Source organism: Babylonia areolata, chromosome 4 (genome assembly GCF_041734735.1).
Source record: "Babylonia areolata isolate BAREFJ2019XMU chromosome 4, ASM4173473v1, whole genome shotgun sequence".
Taxonomy (NCBI): Eukaryota; Metazoa; Mollusca; class Gastropoda; order Neogastropoda; family Buccinidae; genus Babylonia; species Babylonia areolata.
In genome coordinates this window covers 35,383,958-35,400,460 of record NC_134879.1, presented here as the reverse complement: position 1 = coordinate 35,400,460, position 16,503 = coordinate 35,383,958, and the positions used below count along the sequence as shown (strand labels likewise).

General features: G+C 40.3%; 2 protein-coding genes across 3 annotated transcripts in view; both read left to right on the top strand.

Annotated features, from left to right (window-relative positions):
* LOC143281448 (uncharacterized) overlaps window positions 1-2,733 on the top strand; it is a 9,615-nt gene extending 6,882 nt beyond the window's left edge. The window contains exons 5-6 of the mRNA XM_076586660.1: window positions 1,779-1,926; window positions 2,322-2,733. Of these exons, the coding sequence (XP_076442775.1) occupies window positions 1,779-1,926; window positions 2,322-2,613 (440 nt within the window). The 3' untranslated portion in view covers window positions 2,614-2,733. The remainder of the gene's footprint in view (window positions 1-1,778; window positions 1,927-2,321) is intronic.
* A 6,167-nt stretch (window positions 2,734-8,900) lies between these two features.
* The window catches only part of LOC143281109 (serine palmitoyltransferase 2-like), a 40,537-nt gene continuing 32,934 nt past the window's right edge, over window positions 8,901-16,503 (top strand). Inside the window, exons 1-3 of one of the 2 annotated variants that reach the window (XM_076586070.1) lie at window positions 8,901-9,057; window positions 10,429-10,599; window positions 15,936-16,090. In XM_076586070.1, coding sequence (XP_076442185.1) covers window positions 8,902-9,057; window positions 10,429-10,599; window positions 15,936-16,090 — 482 coding nt within the window. In that variant the 5' untranslated portion in view covers window position 8,901. The remainder of the gene's footprint in view (window positions 9,058-10,428; window positions 10,600-15,935; window positions 16,091-16,503) is intronic. The other variant, XM_076586071.1, reaches the window with a different exon arrangement.

The following is a 16,503-nucleotide window of genomic DNA, read 5'->3' as shown; positions in this document are numbered from 1 at the left end:
GTGTTGTGTGGTGTGGTTGTGTTTTGATGTGGTGTGTTTGTGGTGTGTGGTGTGGTTGTGTTTTGATGTGGTGTGTTTGTGGTGTGTGGTGTGGTTGTGTTTTGATGTGGTGTGGTTGTGTTTTGATGTGGTGTGGTTGTGGTGTGTGGTGTGTGGTTGTTTTGATGTGTGTGTTGTGTGGTGTGTATTTGTGTTTTGATGTGGTGTTGTGTGATGGGATTGGGTTTTGATGTGGTGTTATGTGTTTAGTGGTATGTATTTGTGTGTGGTGTAGGTTGTGGTTGTGGTCATGTTGTGGTGTTTTGTGGTTGTGATTATTTTGTGGTGCGATGTGGTGTTAGGTGTGATGTAGTAGTAGTAGTAGTTGTTGTTGTTGTTGTTGTTATATCGATTTGACATTAATGCAGTAGTTGCAGTTTGACGTCATTATTATCGTTATCATTATTATCATCATCATCTTCAAAATGATCACGTTCAGCTGATACCGAGAGGAAGTGAAGGACAAAGTGTACATGTGTGTACCTGTTTCCATGCGTGTGCCTGTGTGTGCGTGTTTCCCTGTGTTTGTCCCTGTGTATGTCTGCGTGTGCCTGTGTGTGTGTGCCTGTGTGTGTTTGTGTGTCCGTGTGTGTGCCTCTGTGTGTGCCTGCGTGTCCCTGTGTATCCCTCTGTGTGCCTGTGTGTGCCTGTGTGTCCTTGTGTGTGCCTGTGTGTGCCTGTGTGTGTGTGCCTGTGTGTGCCTGTGTGTGTGCCTGTGTGTGCGCCTGTGTGTGTGCCTGTGTGTGTCTGTGTGTGTTCCTGTGTGTGTTCCTGTGTGTCCCTGTGTGTGTTCCTGTGTGTGCCTGTGTGTCCCTGTGTGTGTTCCTGTGTGTGCCTGTGTGTCCCTGTGTGTCCCTGTGTGTGTTCCTGTGTGTCCCTGTGTCCCTGTGTGTGCCTGTGTGTGTTCCTGTGTGTGTTCCTGTGTGTCCCTGTGTGTTCCTGTGTGTCCCTGTGTGTTTCTGTGTGTCCCTGTGTGTTCCTGTGTGACCCTGTGTGTGCCTGTGTGTGTTCCTGTGTGTCCCTGTGTGTGTCCTGTGTGTCCCTGTGTGTGTTCCTGTGTGTCCCTGTGTCCCTGTGTGTTCCTGTGTGTGCCTGTGTGTCCCTGTGTGTTCCTGTGTGTGTTCCTGTGTGTCCCTGTGTCCCTGTGTGTGCCTGTGTGTGTTCCTGTGTGTGTTCCTGTGTGTCCCTGTGTGTTCCTGTGTGTCCCTGTGTCCCTGTGTGTGCCTGTGTGTGTTCCTGTGTGTCCCTGTGTGTGTTCCTGTGTGTCCTTGTGTGTTCCTGTGTGTGCCTGTGTCCCTGTGTGTGTTCCCGTGTGTGTCCCTGTGTGTGCCTCTGTGTGTGCCTGCGTGTCCCTGTGTGTGTGCCTGTGTCCCTGTGTGTGTGTGTCCCTGTGTGTGTGCCTGTGTGTCCCTGTGTGTGCCTCTGTGTGTCCCTGTGTGTGCCTCTGTGTGTCCCTGTGTGTGCCTCTGTGTGTCCCTGTGTGTGCCTCTGTGTTTCTGTGTGTGTTCCCGTGTGTGTGCCTGCGTGTGCCTGTGTGTCCCTGTGTGTGCCCCTGTGTGTGCCTCTGTGTGTGCCTGTGTGTGCCTCTGTGTGTGCCTCTGTGTGTGTGTGCCTGTGTGCCTCTGTGTGTGCCTCTGTGTGTCCCTGTGTGTGCCTCTGTGTGTGCCTCTGTGTGTCCCTGTGTGTCCCTGTGTGTGTGTGTGTGTGTGTGTCCCTGTGTCCCTGCCTGTCGCGGACAGACCTGACGACCCTGGCCTACCTGGAGCCTGCGGAGACGTGGCCCCGGATGGACGTGTGGGTGAACGACCCCATGCCCTGGGTGCAGCGGGCAGCCATCCTTCATCAGCACGGCATGGGGGATTTCACGGACCGCGTGCGGCTCTTCAGGTACACTGGGGGTGATGCTGCAGTGCGCTCTTGTTTCAGTGTTTTTCTGGTCTTTCCCTGGTGCTTTTGATTAATTTGGTGCACACCTACCTTGGGTCGTTGTTTTTAACCAGCTTGTCCCGGCGAAAGACTGTCATCCAGACCACTGACTTCTCAAGGTCCTCAGTGCGGGAAAAGGAGGGGTAAAATTCCTGGGAATCGAACCCATCAAGACCCTCGCTTCCTAGTCGTGGGATCCTCTTAACAGGCTGTCAGTTCACTTGTTTTGTTTTTAAATTTATTTATTTATTAATTTATTTATTCATTTATGTATCTATTTATTTATCTGTTTATTCATTTATTTATTTATTTACACAACACAACACGTTACTCACTGTGTGTAACCACCCCTACAGGTTCTGCAAACAGCACCTCCACAACCCCCCGGAGGTCGCCGACATCCTTGAGGACGCCATCGAGGAGGCTCTGGGGCGGTTCGCCATCACTTACCACACGTTCAGGGTCCCCTGCGGGATAGAGTACGTCGTCGGCTTCATCACCACCAACCTGACCTCCATGAGTCCGGGCCTCAAGAAGCGGCTGCTGGAGCTCAAGGCCAAACTGGAGCCCATGATCCCCCAGCGGAACGCCGCCGCCATTTCCGAGGGAGCCACTGTGGAAAGTGCCGAAGGTGTTGGAGAACCATGAGAGGACATGCGCCCCCTCGCCCCTCCTCCTACCCCGCCATTCCACCTCTCCCTACCCGACCACACCCCTCGCCCAGCCCGCTACCCCCCTCCGCCCCCTATCCCCCTTCCCCGCCATCCCCTCGCCCCCCGTTCGGAGCGTCAGTAGAACCGTAGACCAGTTGAGGGTGGGTGAAAAAATAAAATAGAAACAAGTTGTATGAGGGGAATACAAGATACATGTTCTGTATATATTGTTTTGTTGTTGTTTTTTTGGCTCACATGATATATATGGCTTTTAGCTTTCCTATCCGCGCGCTTGTTTCCAAACTGAATGTTTTCATTTGACAACTCTTCAGTTCTGTTATGTAGATGGGGTGTGAACCGATGCTCAATAAAGGTGTGTGTGTGTGTGTGTGTGTGTGCTCTGGTATGTATTTTGCTTTCTTTTGGTGTGAAAAGTTTCGACAGTATTTCAGTGTTTTTGCATGTGTCTCAGTCGCCATTTTTATATGACTGTAATGATAGGGATGAACGTTTAATTGTCTTTTATAATAAAATCAGCTGATTCAAACAAAACCAACAAAATTCTGTCCGCCCGTCCGTCCGTCCGTGTGTCTCTCAGTATGAATTGTGTGTGCAGATTAGAATCTTGCTCGTTCAGCTCTCTCTCTCTCTCTCTCTCCCTGTCTGTCTTTCTGTTTCAGTCTGTCTTCAACTACAGGCATTATCTTCACTATACATTTTAATGTCTACGTATGTATTTGTGTGTATCCGAATGTCCTGTGTGTACTTCATCATCATTATTATCATAATCACTTCCATCATCATCATCATCATCTCTCCCCCCTCGCCCCCCCCTCTCTCTCTCTCATATTGCACTTTTATATTATTATATTTACATACATTTTTTTTTTTTTTGGTCATTGCATTATGATTATTATTAGGAATCTGATTTGCCCAAGGTCTCCGAGCCAAAGCCGAAGCGACAAGGCCTGTAACTCAGAAACGACGCAAATCTGTTCTTTGATTCAATTATCTCCCTTCGGTTTGGCTCTTCAATCCCAGTCCAAACCTCACAGAACTCAACCTAGTGAAGTAAATGATTTTAGAATATGGCAACTTGAAAATCCAAATAATGGAAACTTGAAAAGAAATGTCAACAAATGTTGATATTCGGCACTTTCATATGAATGAACTAATCGAACGCAGGAACACTGATAAGAAATGTGACTAGTAGCTCTAGTTTAAAGTCGCCCGGAAAGCGGAGCAAGAAAAGTGCATGTTCATGAGGGAAATGAAGATTGGCTTTGCTGAAGGGGGAGTAAATGAATGGATGAACGGATGAATGAAATATATTGCTGAAATAAATGGTTGGACGGACGGACACACACACACGCCTCTGTGGCGGCGACGCACACACACATAGGTATACCTACATACTGGCACACGCGCGCGCGTTCAGAAAAAAATAGGTAGAGAGAAACTGAGGTTATACAGATAGACAGTAGCAGACAGACAGACAGAAAGACGGAGTATGCCTGCGCATACATCTCGTATAACCTGTGAATATCAAGATCAGGAGTGTAAAGTTATCAACTGCGACTGAGCTCACAAAGTCGGCTCAAAACTGCACCGATAAAAAACAAAGGGGGAAAAAAGAAGAAAAAAAGGCCGCGAAGAAACCCAGTGAGATAACCGAGATATCCCTCCAGGCCTGGGTTCTCTGTCGCTGCACACATCTACGGGACCTGGGTCATACGTAATCGTTCGGCAACGGGTCATATCATAATTGTTAGTAAAGATTTCACTGAAAACACTTCACCGGCTTCCCCAATACTGATAGGGTGGATATTGAAAAGAGATTGGTTAGGTAACAGGCCTTGCATCAGGAGTAGTAGTAGTAGCAGTGTTAGTTGTTGCAGTATTAATAGCAGCAGTACGTATATTGTAGTAGCACTGCGCAGTTGTAATGGTGCGAAAGCGCTTTGATTTGTCTCTGCATAAGATTCAGCGCTATATAAATACCATTATTATTATTCATGGTAGTCGCAGTGGTAGAAGTCGGTAATCGCAGTGGTAGAAGTCGTCAGTGGTGGTGGCAGTTGTGGTAGTAGAAGAAGTGTATTAATCTTTGCTGCTTACAGAATTTAATTGAAGCTCTGTCGACCACACAGGGTCATGTCAGGGCTGAAAATAAGAGTAAAAACTGCAAACATCGGTCCCGTAAAACTTGAAGAGAGAGAGAGAGAGAGAGAGAGAGAGAGAGAGAGAGAGAGAGAGAGAGAGTACACAATGCTACCGTCATATATATCATGGCATGCACTACACAATACTACATAAAGCACACACACACACACACACACACACACACACACACGGTGTTTATAAAATACATACGGGCGCAATAGCCGAGTGGTTAAAGCGTTGGACTTTCACTGAGAGGAACGGAATGGTTTATTCACATAATGTATTAGATATTGGATTCACATAATTCAGTTACCAGAAACTTCCCTCATCAACAAATTATAATTATAAGTCCATGTACCAACAAGAAAATACAACTTCCCCATGGTTGATATTTGTTAGAAAGATACTCGAAATTATAGGCCTTGATCACATTTGGAAAAACCAATTCACATTCAGCGTACATAGACTGAAATACGTCGTATTAAAAAAAAAAAAATTAGAAAATGAATATATCAAATACTGGAAAGATAAAAGAGAAAAAACATTAAAGCTAAAATTTTACAATACGATTGTAGCAGAGTACAAAACTGAAACCTATCTTTTAAATATATCAGATACAAAACACAGACAAGCGTTAACGAAACTCAGAATAAGCGCGCATGACCTAAATAAGATTGAGAAAGGTAGATATTTAAATATTCCACAAGAAGACAGATTGTGCAACAAGTGTAACATAATGGAAGACAAAATCCATCTTCTTGATCATTGTATTAAAAATAAAACCTTAAGGCAACAATTTTTAAAAGATATCCAAAATTCGAATAACACAGGAAATATTTCCCAGTCAGGTGATGCTAACAGATGATGAATATATACAAACAAAATTAGGAAAATGCGTTTATGAATGCTGCCTGCAATTTACTGCATTAACTGATTGATTAATTGTGTGTTTTTCATTCATTCATTCATTTACCATTGCACATGAGTCTTATAAACCTTAAGGTTTCATGACAATAAAATCTATTCTATTCTATTCTATTATAACGGCCTCAGCCCCACGTGAAGGGGTTCACATGAACTACAACTCACTGAAACAGCATAAGCAAACAAGTATAAATACAGATAACAAAACATGATCATATTCATTTCACGAAGTAGCGATTTCTCTATGTTTAAAAGCCTTATACAAAAACAAAGAAAATCACGAACGTTCTTGCATTAATTGACGACATTAATAGACTTAATTTAAACAGAGATGCGTGTTTGTAATATTTTGGTTTTATAAACATTTCACGAATCGTTCTAAGTGCCGAGCAACAAAGGACAAAATGTTCCTCATTTTCTTGGGATTCATTGCACAAAGTGCAGACTAAATCATTTGCACAAAACGTTTTGCACCTTGAGCGATGTGTTGTCAGTTCAGATATTCCTAATCTAAACTTCGTTGTTATAAATTTCAAGTACCTATCTATATCTAGCAACAGATAATGTTTTAAATCATGTACACTGCAGAACGTTCTATACATATCAAATCTATTGCTAGTGTGAATGTGATTATACCAAGTTTGCTATCTACAATCGATCAGCCTTTGGCGGAAAACAGATACAAAATCATTAACACTACCAATGCCCTGTTCCATCCACACAAAGCAAGTCCATATTCAAACAAACAAAGACGAAACTTAGTTACCCGGTTTTTCCTTCCCTTATTATCTAAATCATACAACATTCTATAAGCCTTAAACGGCATTCTGTTATCTTCCATTCGTACAATTTTAAGCCAGAAGCGAATACAGCAGAGTTTATATACATTGGATAGTGCTTCGTTTCACCATAAACAAGGTCGTTTGGCGTTCGCATGTCGACCCCTAAAATTTTCTTTAAAGCCATTAAATGAACTGATTCACAGTGAAAAACAGATTTATCAAGCCCCCATAACTCAGATCCATATTGTACTATTGGTTGTATGAGAGAGAGAGAGAGAGAGAGAGAGAGAGAGAGAGAGAGAGAGAGAGAGAGAGAGATCCTTTACTTTCGAGTGTAATACGCTCGTATATAAGCGCTGATTTGCTTTTTCTATGTCTAGTCCCCGGGGGAGAAGACAACACAAGGCAAGGCAAATTTATTTTCAAGGATGCCCTACATCACTAAGGTTATAGCCTGTATCTGCCCTGCAAAACCGATCGCGGATATGAATAACAGCTGTTTATTCCACTGTGTAGCATATACAGAATAATCGCAAGTTTTGGTGTGCAATGACGTTAATTTGTGTACGACGCTGGTGCAAATAGTGTTTCTAGTTTATTTCTAGTCTATTGTCAAACAACAATTGAACATAAATTATACTACAAATCTAGCTAGACATATTGCAGAAGAATGTATGCATGACACCCGAACAAAGTACACAGCGATTAATCTCAGTGGAGCTGATGCAATCATCATTTTTTGATTGCGCGCGCGCGTATGTGTATGTGTGTGCGCGCGCGCGTCAGTGGTGTGTGTGTGTGTGTGTGTGTGTGTGTGTGTGTGTGTGTGTGTGTGTGTGTGTGTGTGTGTGTGTGTGTGTGACGCATGCGTGAGTGTGTGTGTGTTACGGTGCGAGATGTCTTAAAGTATATCTATAAAATCAATGTCTCTAAATGAAATCATCACCCTCATTGTCTGCAGGGCTTCATTAACTGCTGAGTGGGCAATAAAACATGCCAGTGTCAGTGTCCGTACGTCAGTTAAGATGAAGGTGCAAAGATGGTGGGAATGACGAACATGGATTTAAGACATATCATAACCAAACCGATGCATGGAGATCGAGGCAGACACAACTCACACTCGGACAGACTGACAGGAAGACGGAGATCCTGTGGTCGGTTGCAGACAGACACACGGGCAGGCATGTCTACGAACAAACTGAAAGACAGAAAGGCAATGATAAAATTAAAAAAAAAAAAAAAAAAAAAAGAAGAAGAAGAAGAAGAAAAAAAAAGAAGAAGAAGAAGAAGAAAAGAATAAGATCGAATGCATGATGAAAACAAATGTTATGAAGCAACGGGTAAAAAACCCCAAACATTTTCAGATATTGGATAACGCAAGCGCGCGCGCGCACACACACGGCACACACACACACACACACACACACACACACACACACACACACACACACACACACACACACACACCGCATCAATCGAGAACAGCCTGACAGATTGCTGTATGGCCAGACAGAAGACCGAATGGAGAATTAAAAAAAAAATTTTTTTAAAGAAAAAAAAAAGGGGGGGGGGATTGGGGGGGGGGAGATAGGGGGCAATAAATGGACACATTGAACACGGTCGATGAGAACACAGTTAAGACGTCTAGGAAGGGAAGGGACGAGAGGGGACTCGGGAGAGAGAGACTGAGAGAGAGAGAGAGATGGGGGGGGGGGGGGGGGGGGGGGGGGGGGGGGGGGGGCTGCGGGGGGGGGGGGGGGGGGGGGGGGGTGGGGGGGGGGGGAGAAAAGAGAGATAGGGGAGAGGGGGTGAGAAGTTCATTCACATTATTTTTTTTAGTAATTCACGACAGGGACATGATCAGCTTTGGACTTAATTACTGACTAGGGGAGAGAGAGACGGAGAGAGAGAGAGACAGAGACAGAGAGAGAGAAACAGACAGACAGAGAGGTGGGGGTAGGGGAGGGGTGCAGAATATATGAACGGGAATATGTAACTGAGAGATTCGATCGTTCTATTGTACAGCACCTTTCTGGCGCGCTCACGTTCCCACACACGATGTCGTTTGTTGACAAGACGCTGTCATTGGTAACGGCTTAGACCTTGGCCATTGTGAAACACATTGTGTATAATAAGTTTCCTTCGAGGCAGAATGAAGTAGATTTTAATACAAATCGCATTCAGTCCAATCACACCAAGTACTACACTTTTTTTTTTTTTTATAATGATAATCTTTTCATGTATACATTCTCGCTTGATTTTTGTCCCCAGTCCGATCTGTCAGAAACGAAACAAGGTCAGTCAACAAACGAGCCTGTTATAAAACAAGGCTTTTCATTGGCTACAAAATACGACAAGAAATCTTTTCTGTGCCATTCGCAGCAGACTTTTGTGAAGAGAGTGCATCATTCAAGATGGCCACGGGGAGGGGCACAACACGCATTGAGACGATGGAAAACGTGAAATTATCAAACAAACAATCAAGTACTTATCAAAATGAACATTCACATAAAGGAACAAATGGGTACAGAAACGGAATGAACGGCAGAACAAATGGAAAATCAGACAAGGTAAGCCGAAAATTTTTAATGTTCCGTCATACCAGTCGTCAACTCTCATGGGCTAAACTGTTGCTGGGCCCGTAACGGAATAAGTTAATTATGATTGGGAACAGTAGAGACAGTCAGGCATATCTTATCAGGTTGTCTGCATCCATAATCTCTACAGAAAGTGCAGTGTAAGTATTTGAAACTTAAAATCTGGAAACACACTTTGATATTCACGGATATTGTAACTGGTTGCTATTTTTAGCCCAAATAATACTCCGTCAGTTCTTGCATGTTGTGAAATATTTATCCGCTCCGATAATTACTAAGATTTTGGATTTACTTGTTGCTTTTTTATGTGATGTGTATATCAGCCAACATAGTCACAAATATGATTGTGTTTGGTCCATATAGGCTTCAGTTAACATTGTTTCTAAATTGTTATTAAAAATAACCAGGATCATACCCCTTCCTCATAGGCACACAAACAACACAAACATTAAATGTACATGAACCTTACGGCCCTGATGTCATAGCTGTGAAGTTTGTAGAGCTGGAGGCTTTTGTTCACAATAGCAAATGCTTTTGCAGAATCCACAATGAACAATGCTGACCTGCTTCTTCCAGACTTTGTTAACTGGTTGTAGTACTAGCATATGACCTATCTACACATAGACCCAGCTCACTGGTCAGGTCTTGAGAGCCAAGTGTATTTAAGAATAAAATATGAATCTAAACTGAAATAAATTAAGACAAATAATCAAATAAGTAGTAAAATAATTAACAAATAGTAAAGAGTGGTAACTCTTTACATTCACAAGGTACACAACTTAAGTCAGTGCTGCTTACACTTCCAGTTCAGCTTGCACACAGGTAAATAAAAGGTACATTGGAACAAACTCAGACACTTCCAAAGTACACTTGAACATAATGAAAATGAATGAAAAGTACATTTTACATGTAGTGTTGTATAACTATAAGGTAAGTGGTTGAAAATTAAATATGACCGTCTGTTAATGATTTGTACATTTGTAGATCATCTGACTGTGGTGGTGAGGATACATTTAACTTGGATGGAGAGTTCTTTCAATATGCAGGCATTTAATTGCAGTTGGCCAGTTGCCTTGGAGAGATCCAGTCCAGTGAGAAGGCATCGGGGATTCCTGGCAAAGGTTCTTGATGAACTGAAATAAGAAAATAAAGGAACATTGCAAGAAAACATTGGTTTTTCAACTTTTTAAGGCTGTAATTTATGTTAAAAGAAGTGGTTTTGTGTCATGCTCTTGACACAAAGGATGAGGAGCTAATCTTTGGTTGGTTGTCTTATGGAGTGGAGTGTGAATGTCTTATGTAGTGGAGTATATTGTAATATATTACAATGTAATATTTGTGCAGGGAATGAACTGGCAGGATGATTTCTTTGAGTCATTTGAGGAGACACCATTCCATATTGCCATTCTGACCTACCTGGGCTATGCCTTGATGATCATCATTGGACACTGCCGTGACTTCCTGCGCTATTATGGCATTGAGAAGGACAAGAGCTGCACAGAGCCTAAGAAGGAGGTGGGTGTGATATATATTTTATTTTTTTAGATCCATAAAAGACTTGAGTGGGAGGGTTAAGGTGAATAACATTAGCAGAACTAGATACATCATACTTCGTAGGTAAATAAAAATTGCCACATGCCATCTTGATCACCAACAGCAATAATAGTATACTTATTTATCATTTATTTTCTTACATTCTTAAAAAAAAAAAGAAAAAAGGTTTGAGCGTATGCAGAATTGGCAATTATAATAATTAATATGCTGTGATTTGCAATAGAAAAAGCCAACCAAGTGGCCTTTTATTACATAGTGATCCTTATACTAGTTATAGGTTTTTCTTTTAATCAAAATAACTTGCCTCCCATTTTTTCTGTGGAATCATTTGTTTACATCTGCAAATGGACCCGAAGCATAAATGATTAGCAATGGATAGGTCATAGTATATGGCATCCATGACACAAAGTATTTTCATCAATGTTTGAGCTCCACAAGCTCAAAGCTTCCAGATGTTTGATACATTTCCCCCAATCCAGATGGTTTTCAGAAATGGGAGATTTAATTCATTAAATTTCATTTAATTTCATTTATATCACACCTTTCCATGTAAAAAAAAAAAAAAATGCTCAACTGCTGTGTTTAGTGTAAAAAACCAGTGCGTACAATATTTAAACACTAAAACAACTATTTACTTGCATAACTCTGCTCAGACATACAACCAAACACTCAAACACTGATTTACATCCATACACACAAAGACATTGGACAGAAGCAAAATCTACTTTTAGGTATTTTCCAACTTAAATTATTCTAAAACTTTATGTGAGTGATGAGTATGTAAACCATGTATCTGTTATTAATGTTTTTTTCCCTCAGAGTGTTGTTTTTGTTTGTTTGTTTGTTTTCTAAGATATTGCACTTGATTTAAGCCTTTCTCTGCCAGGAAAATAAGATTTAAGTGAAATCTATTTGCCAGGGTTTTTTCACAAAAAAAACGGGTATAAATTTTCAAAAAATTCTGTGCTCTTTGTTATTGGAGAAAGACCCATAAAAGTATATATTTTCTGAAAGGCAAATGAATAAAGAATACAAAACACATAATGTTTTCCCATTTTATATATTTTTAGTGACATACTGTTGTTTTGAAATCAGTGTTTTGTTTTTTTGTCACATTTTCAACTTGTTCATTACAAACATTAGTCAGGTAATTTGCACTAAAATATCATATTTTCTGGACAAATGGATATCTGCACACACAAAATCATACTAGAACAACCACAATATAAAAAAACTGAAAAAGAAATAGATACATAATGCATTGTGACTTCTGCAAGTGAATATATGGATGTGAGGCCACGGCCCCTCAGTCTCCACCCCCCTCCTCTTCACCCCTCTCACAGGGTCACTTTGTCCAGTTCTCATCAGACCGCGTTGGCTGAGTGCCAAGAAAATAGCCCACACTATGTCCTGATAAAAATTCGGTGACTTCTGTTGTCTGCTAGAGCTGAACAGCCGGCATCACTCACTGACAGTCGCATCTTGGCCACTCTCTTGATTGCTCCCTTTATTTTCTATCAAATCGTCCTATAAATGTTCACCACTATCTTCTCCTTTGAATTTATGCTTGAATTCTTTCTGAGCATCAGCTGAAGAAAGTAATCTTGGTTGATTTAGTTTGCCACAATCGCATGTCTTGAGCACGGAGTCAGTCCAACATTTTGTTGAGCGAGCGAGGACAGGAGCCAGGCAAAGACTGCGGCCAGTAACCCAACCAAAACGTTCAAATAAAGGACTGCCTTATGACGCTGATGGTGTTTCTAGCTATGAATAGAATCTAGAAAGATTCCCCAAGCTAAAGCTACCAGCATTTTTGTCAACAAACTGAATGCAAAGCAGGGAAAAGTCAGAATATTTCAATGAGTTATCTCATCATTGTGGCAGCGAAGCGTACATGCTTTCCATGACGAGTTATCTCGTCGTATAGGCAGCCTAGGGGTTAAGTGTGTTTAATGAGTATTGTGCCTATTAAATACATACAGTGAATTCAGGAGCAAAGGTTTATCTTTTTTTTGTGACACTGGTTATTATGAAGAGAAGACTGAAGGTCAGTGACCAGCTTACGTCTGTCCATAGTGATAAAGTGACAGAAAAGGTCATTGACCACACTGAGTGTTGTGTGAGTGACTGACTGGCAGGCTAAAGTTCTGAGATTGGTTTCTGTTGGAGTGATCATTGATTCATTTCTCATTCAAGCAAGTGCTTGTGTAAACTGGGCCAAAGTCTCCCTTTTGTCAATTTGATTTGATTTTTTTTTTATTCGTTTAATTTTTAATGTATCATTTGGATCATTGCTCACCACTCTGGTTGTATAGTATGAGAAGTTAGACTGGGGCTGCTTGATAACAATTGTTGTGACAGTGGATTGTTTAGCCTGGTTGTTTTACACACTCATGTGAACATGTCCACAACATACCTCATGCATGTGCATATACTTGCACATATACATGATTACCGTACACATGTATACACTCTCACTAATATGAATCTACTGAGATACTTGTACATGCACTTTCACAACTGCACAGCTGAATACTTCAGGCATGCAATGTACTGCTACAGCAAAGCTTTATCTTCTGAAGGTGTGTGTGTCATTTGTGTGTGTGAGAGAGAGAGTGAGTGAGTGTTAGAACAGTAATACATTATTCTGTAGTTTCATAAAATATGAATGTGTGCTTCTACAAAGAAGAAAGATTATACATAACTAAGCAAAGATTGGTTAAAAAAAATGTTGTGTAGATATAGATATATAAGCCTAGTTAAAAGAATACCAGTCAGAAACAAATAAAGAGAAGCAGCAGCAAGTGAGAGAGGTAAAAGAAAGATCCCGTTTGTAGAAAGAAAAAAGGAGGAAGGAAAAGATGAGGAAAAGGAAACTAATGTTTTAGTAAATTATGGTATTGGATGAAATTATGTTTCTGTAAAAAGCTATGTGATTTGATAATGATGCATTTGATTGTATCTTGCATATTTCTTATAGATGTAATATTCTGTTGAACACTATAAAGGATTGGAATAATCAGGGCATCTGATAGTGTGTAATTCATAGATATATGCTTCTGATGCTTTGAAATGGAGAGAAAGCACTGTAAATTCATGAAGCGGGTCCCTCAGACTTTATAGATATAAACATTACCACAACAAACACGTACACGGAAAAAGATGGAATATTGTGTATCGTTGCTTAAGTTTCACACAAGGACTGTCTACTCCAAAGATGAGTTGTTTCACTTTCGCCAATTCTATACCTAGATGATTATAACAAGAAGGTATGCTTGCCGTTGTTTGTGAGTAGTGATGCAGATTTGACTAGGTAGAACGTGCAGCACCACAGAGACCCTCTGAAGGTAGTCTGGAGCCTTCTACTCCAGAATTGTGGCACAATCCCCATGGTTTCCCTGGAATCCTCAAGATTTTCAGCTTATCAGAAGCCCTGATAAAAGTAAAACTAGCATTTTCAGTGACTGCAATATGGGTATAACATGCACAAGTGTTTATAGAACAGGATGAGAGGAAGAGTGAGTATGTATGGGATTGGAAAAGAAAACCACTAAAAATATATCATTCATACACATAACAGTAACAAAAATATTTGTATTTAAAAGCTTTCTATTCTTCTAACCACCCTCCACAACTGCCACCCTTTTGCTGATTCTTTGCATGTATACATTTATGTGTAGGGAGTGAGTTTGATGTCAAGTGTGTAATTCAGATTCTTTCTTTAAAAAGAAATAAAAATGTACGCTGGCTTTTGAAATGGAGGAATCATTCTTTATCATTTCTCATTGATTTTAAAGCATCAGTCAACTTCTTGATGAAGAAAGAATGTCATGAATGGGATAAACATTTTTTCTCTTCTTATGAAATCTGATAAAGTGTAACGAATATTTGAATTCATATATATAAACTGATGAAGGTGATGATTAAATTATATTCTATGTATATGACCACCAATACACATGTGAGTGGGCACACACACACACACACACACACACACACACACACACACACACACACACACACACACACACACACACATTTCCAAGAAAGTGTGCATGTGAGTATATCTGTCTGTAGATGTTTGTGCAAACCAGCTTGTGAATGCAAGATGTCCTGCCTGACACAACAAATGGAAAGAATATAGATCCGTACATTAAAATGTATGCTTGAGACAATGTTCACAAACACATTATAAACACTGAACCTGAATATTTTGAAAGCGTTTTGTTGGACTCTCTCTCTCTCTCTCTCTCTCTCTCTCTCTCTCTCTCTCTCTCTCTCTCTCTCTCTCTCACACACACACACACACTTCGAACAATGTGTGTATTTGAGTGTGCTTATCTGTAGATGTTTGCACAACACAGATGAGAATACTAGTTGTCATGCCTGGCACCACAAACAAGAAGAATATGTATCCAAAAAAAAATGTATGTGTGAGTTAAACACATTGTAAAAGCTGAACACGAATGTTTTGAAAGCGTCTCGGACAGTGTCAAACGCACGTGTGCACGCACGCACACACACACACACACACACACACACACACACACTGTTTTGTCTGTTCTTTGTGTTATCCATATATATATTAGAATTATATATTTTTCTTGAACAAAAAGGCATTAATGATATTTAAAAAAAAAAAAATCTTTTATTAATGTGTTCTTTGTTTAGACAGTGATATTTATATTAATTATAACTGAATTTGGAAGACGTTTATGACTAAAGCAAGTTGTCGGATTTATCTTTTATCTTGAATATGGTGCTTGATGAACTAAATCTTCAGACATGAAAGAGATAGCTATGCTTTTGAGATTAGATAAAGTGCTTTGCAGTGTGTAGCTATATAATAATCTGCAACCTTTTTGTGTTGCTGTTTGCTGAAAGATTTATGCTTTTGTTCATATATAATGTTATACCATATTATTTGAATCATTGTTGGTTTGCTTGTTTCTATTTTTTTTTTTCTTCTGCTTTTGTTAAGTCTGTTTATAATCATTTATTTATTTATACTTGTTGATTGAAATTTAAAATTGTTTAAAGTAAACTTGATTTTTAAAAAATCAGATTCAGGAAAAATCAAGATTGATTTCTGGTAAATGTTATGACACAGAAAGGAAGTAGAAGAGGGCGGAACATAGAGGCAGATAACTTTGTGTTTCATGGGAACTTTACAGAAAGCTCATGAACATTATATGATTTGATATTTTGTCACTGGCTTATTTGCAATATGTATTTTTTATTTCAGTTTTCACTACCATCTGCGGGCTTTTAACGTGAAGTGTTTTCTTTTTCCCCAGGGTTATGTCCCTCTCCTGCAGAACTGGGAAAGTTTTTACACACGCAATGTTTATAGGCGAATCCGCGATTGCTGGAACATTCCAGTTGCCAGCTGTGCTGGCTCACACATAGAAGTTCAGGAGCGAGTCACCACAGATCATGGGTGGAACTTTGAGTATGTTGTATTTTGGTGATTTGGCATGCATGTGGAGGCATTGGTTTATCGCTTTTGTTGTTGATGGAAAGGATAATATCTTTGACTTTCTTTTTTCTTCCTCTTTTTTTTTTTTTTAATGAAATAATGGCTGTTACATTGTTATGGCTTATTAGTGTGTCCATCTGCACAGAAAGTGCTGGTATTTTGGGGCCATTGAGGCACCAGCAAAAGTGAAGACTGAAACAGAAGGGTTTTTCATGTTTTTTATTTTATTTTATCTGATCCCTTTATACATGTATTATGCCTTTTATGGTGATTTGAATGACTGACATAATTCTGTTGCTCTTCCTCTGTCATGCATCTGATTTGTGTTGTTTGTTTCTGCACTACTTTTTCAACTGATTACAGTTGCGCAGAAGTGTCTGTGGGCT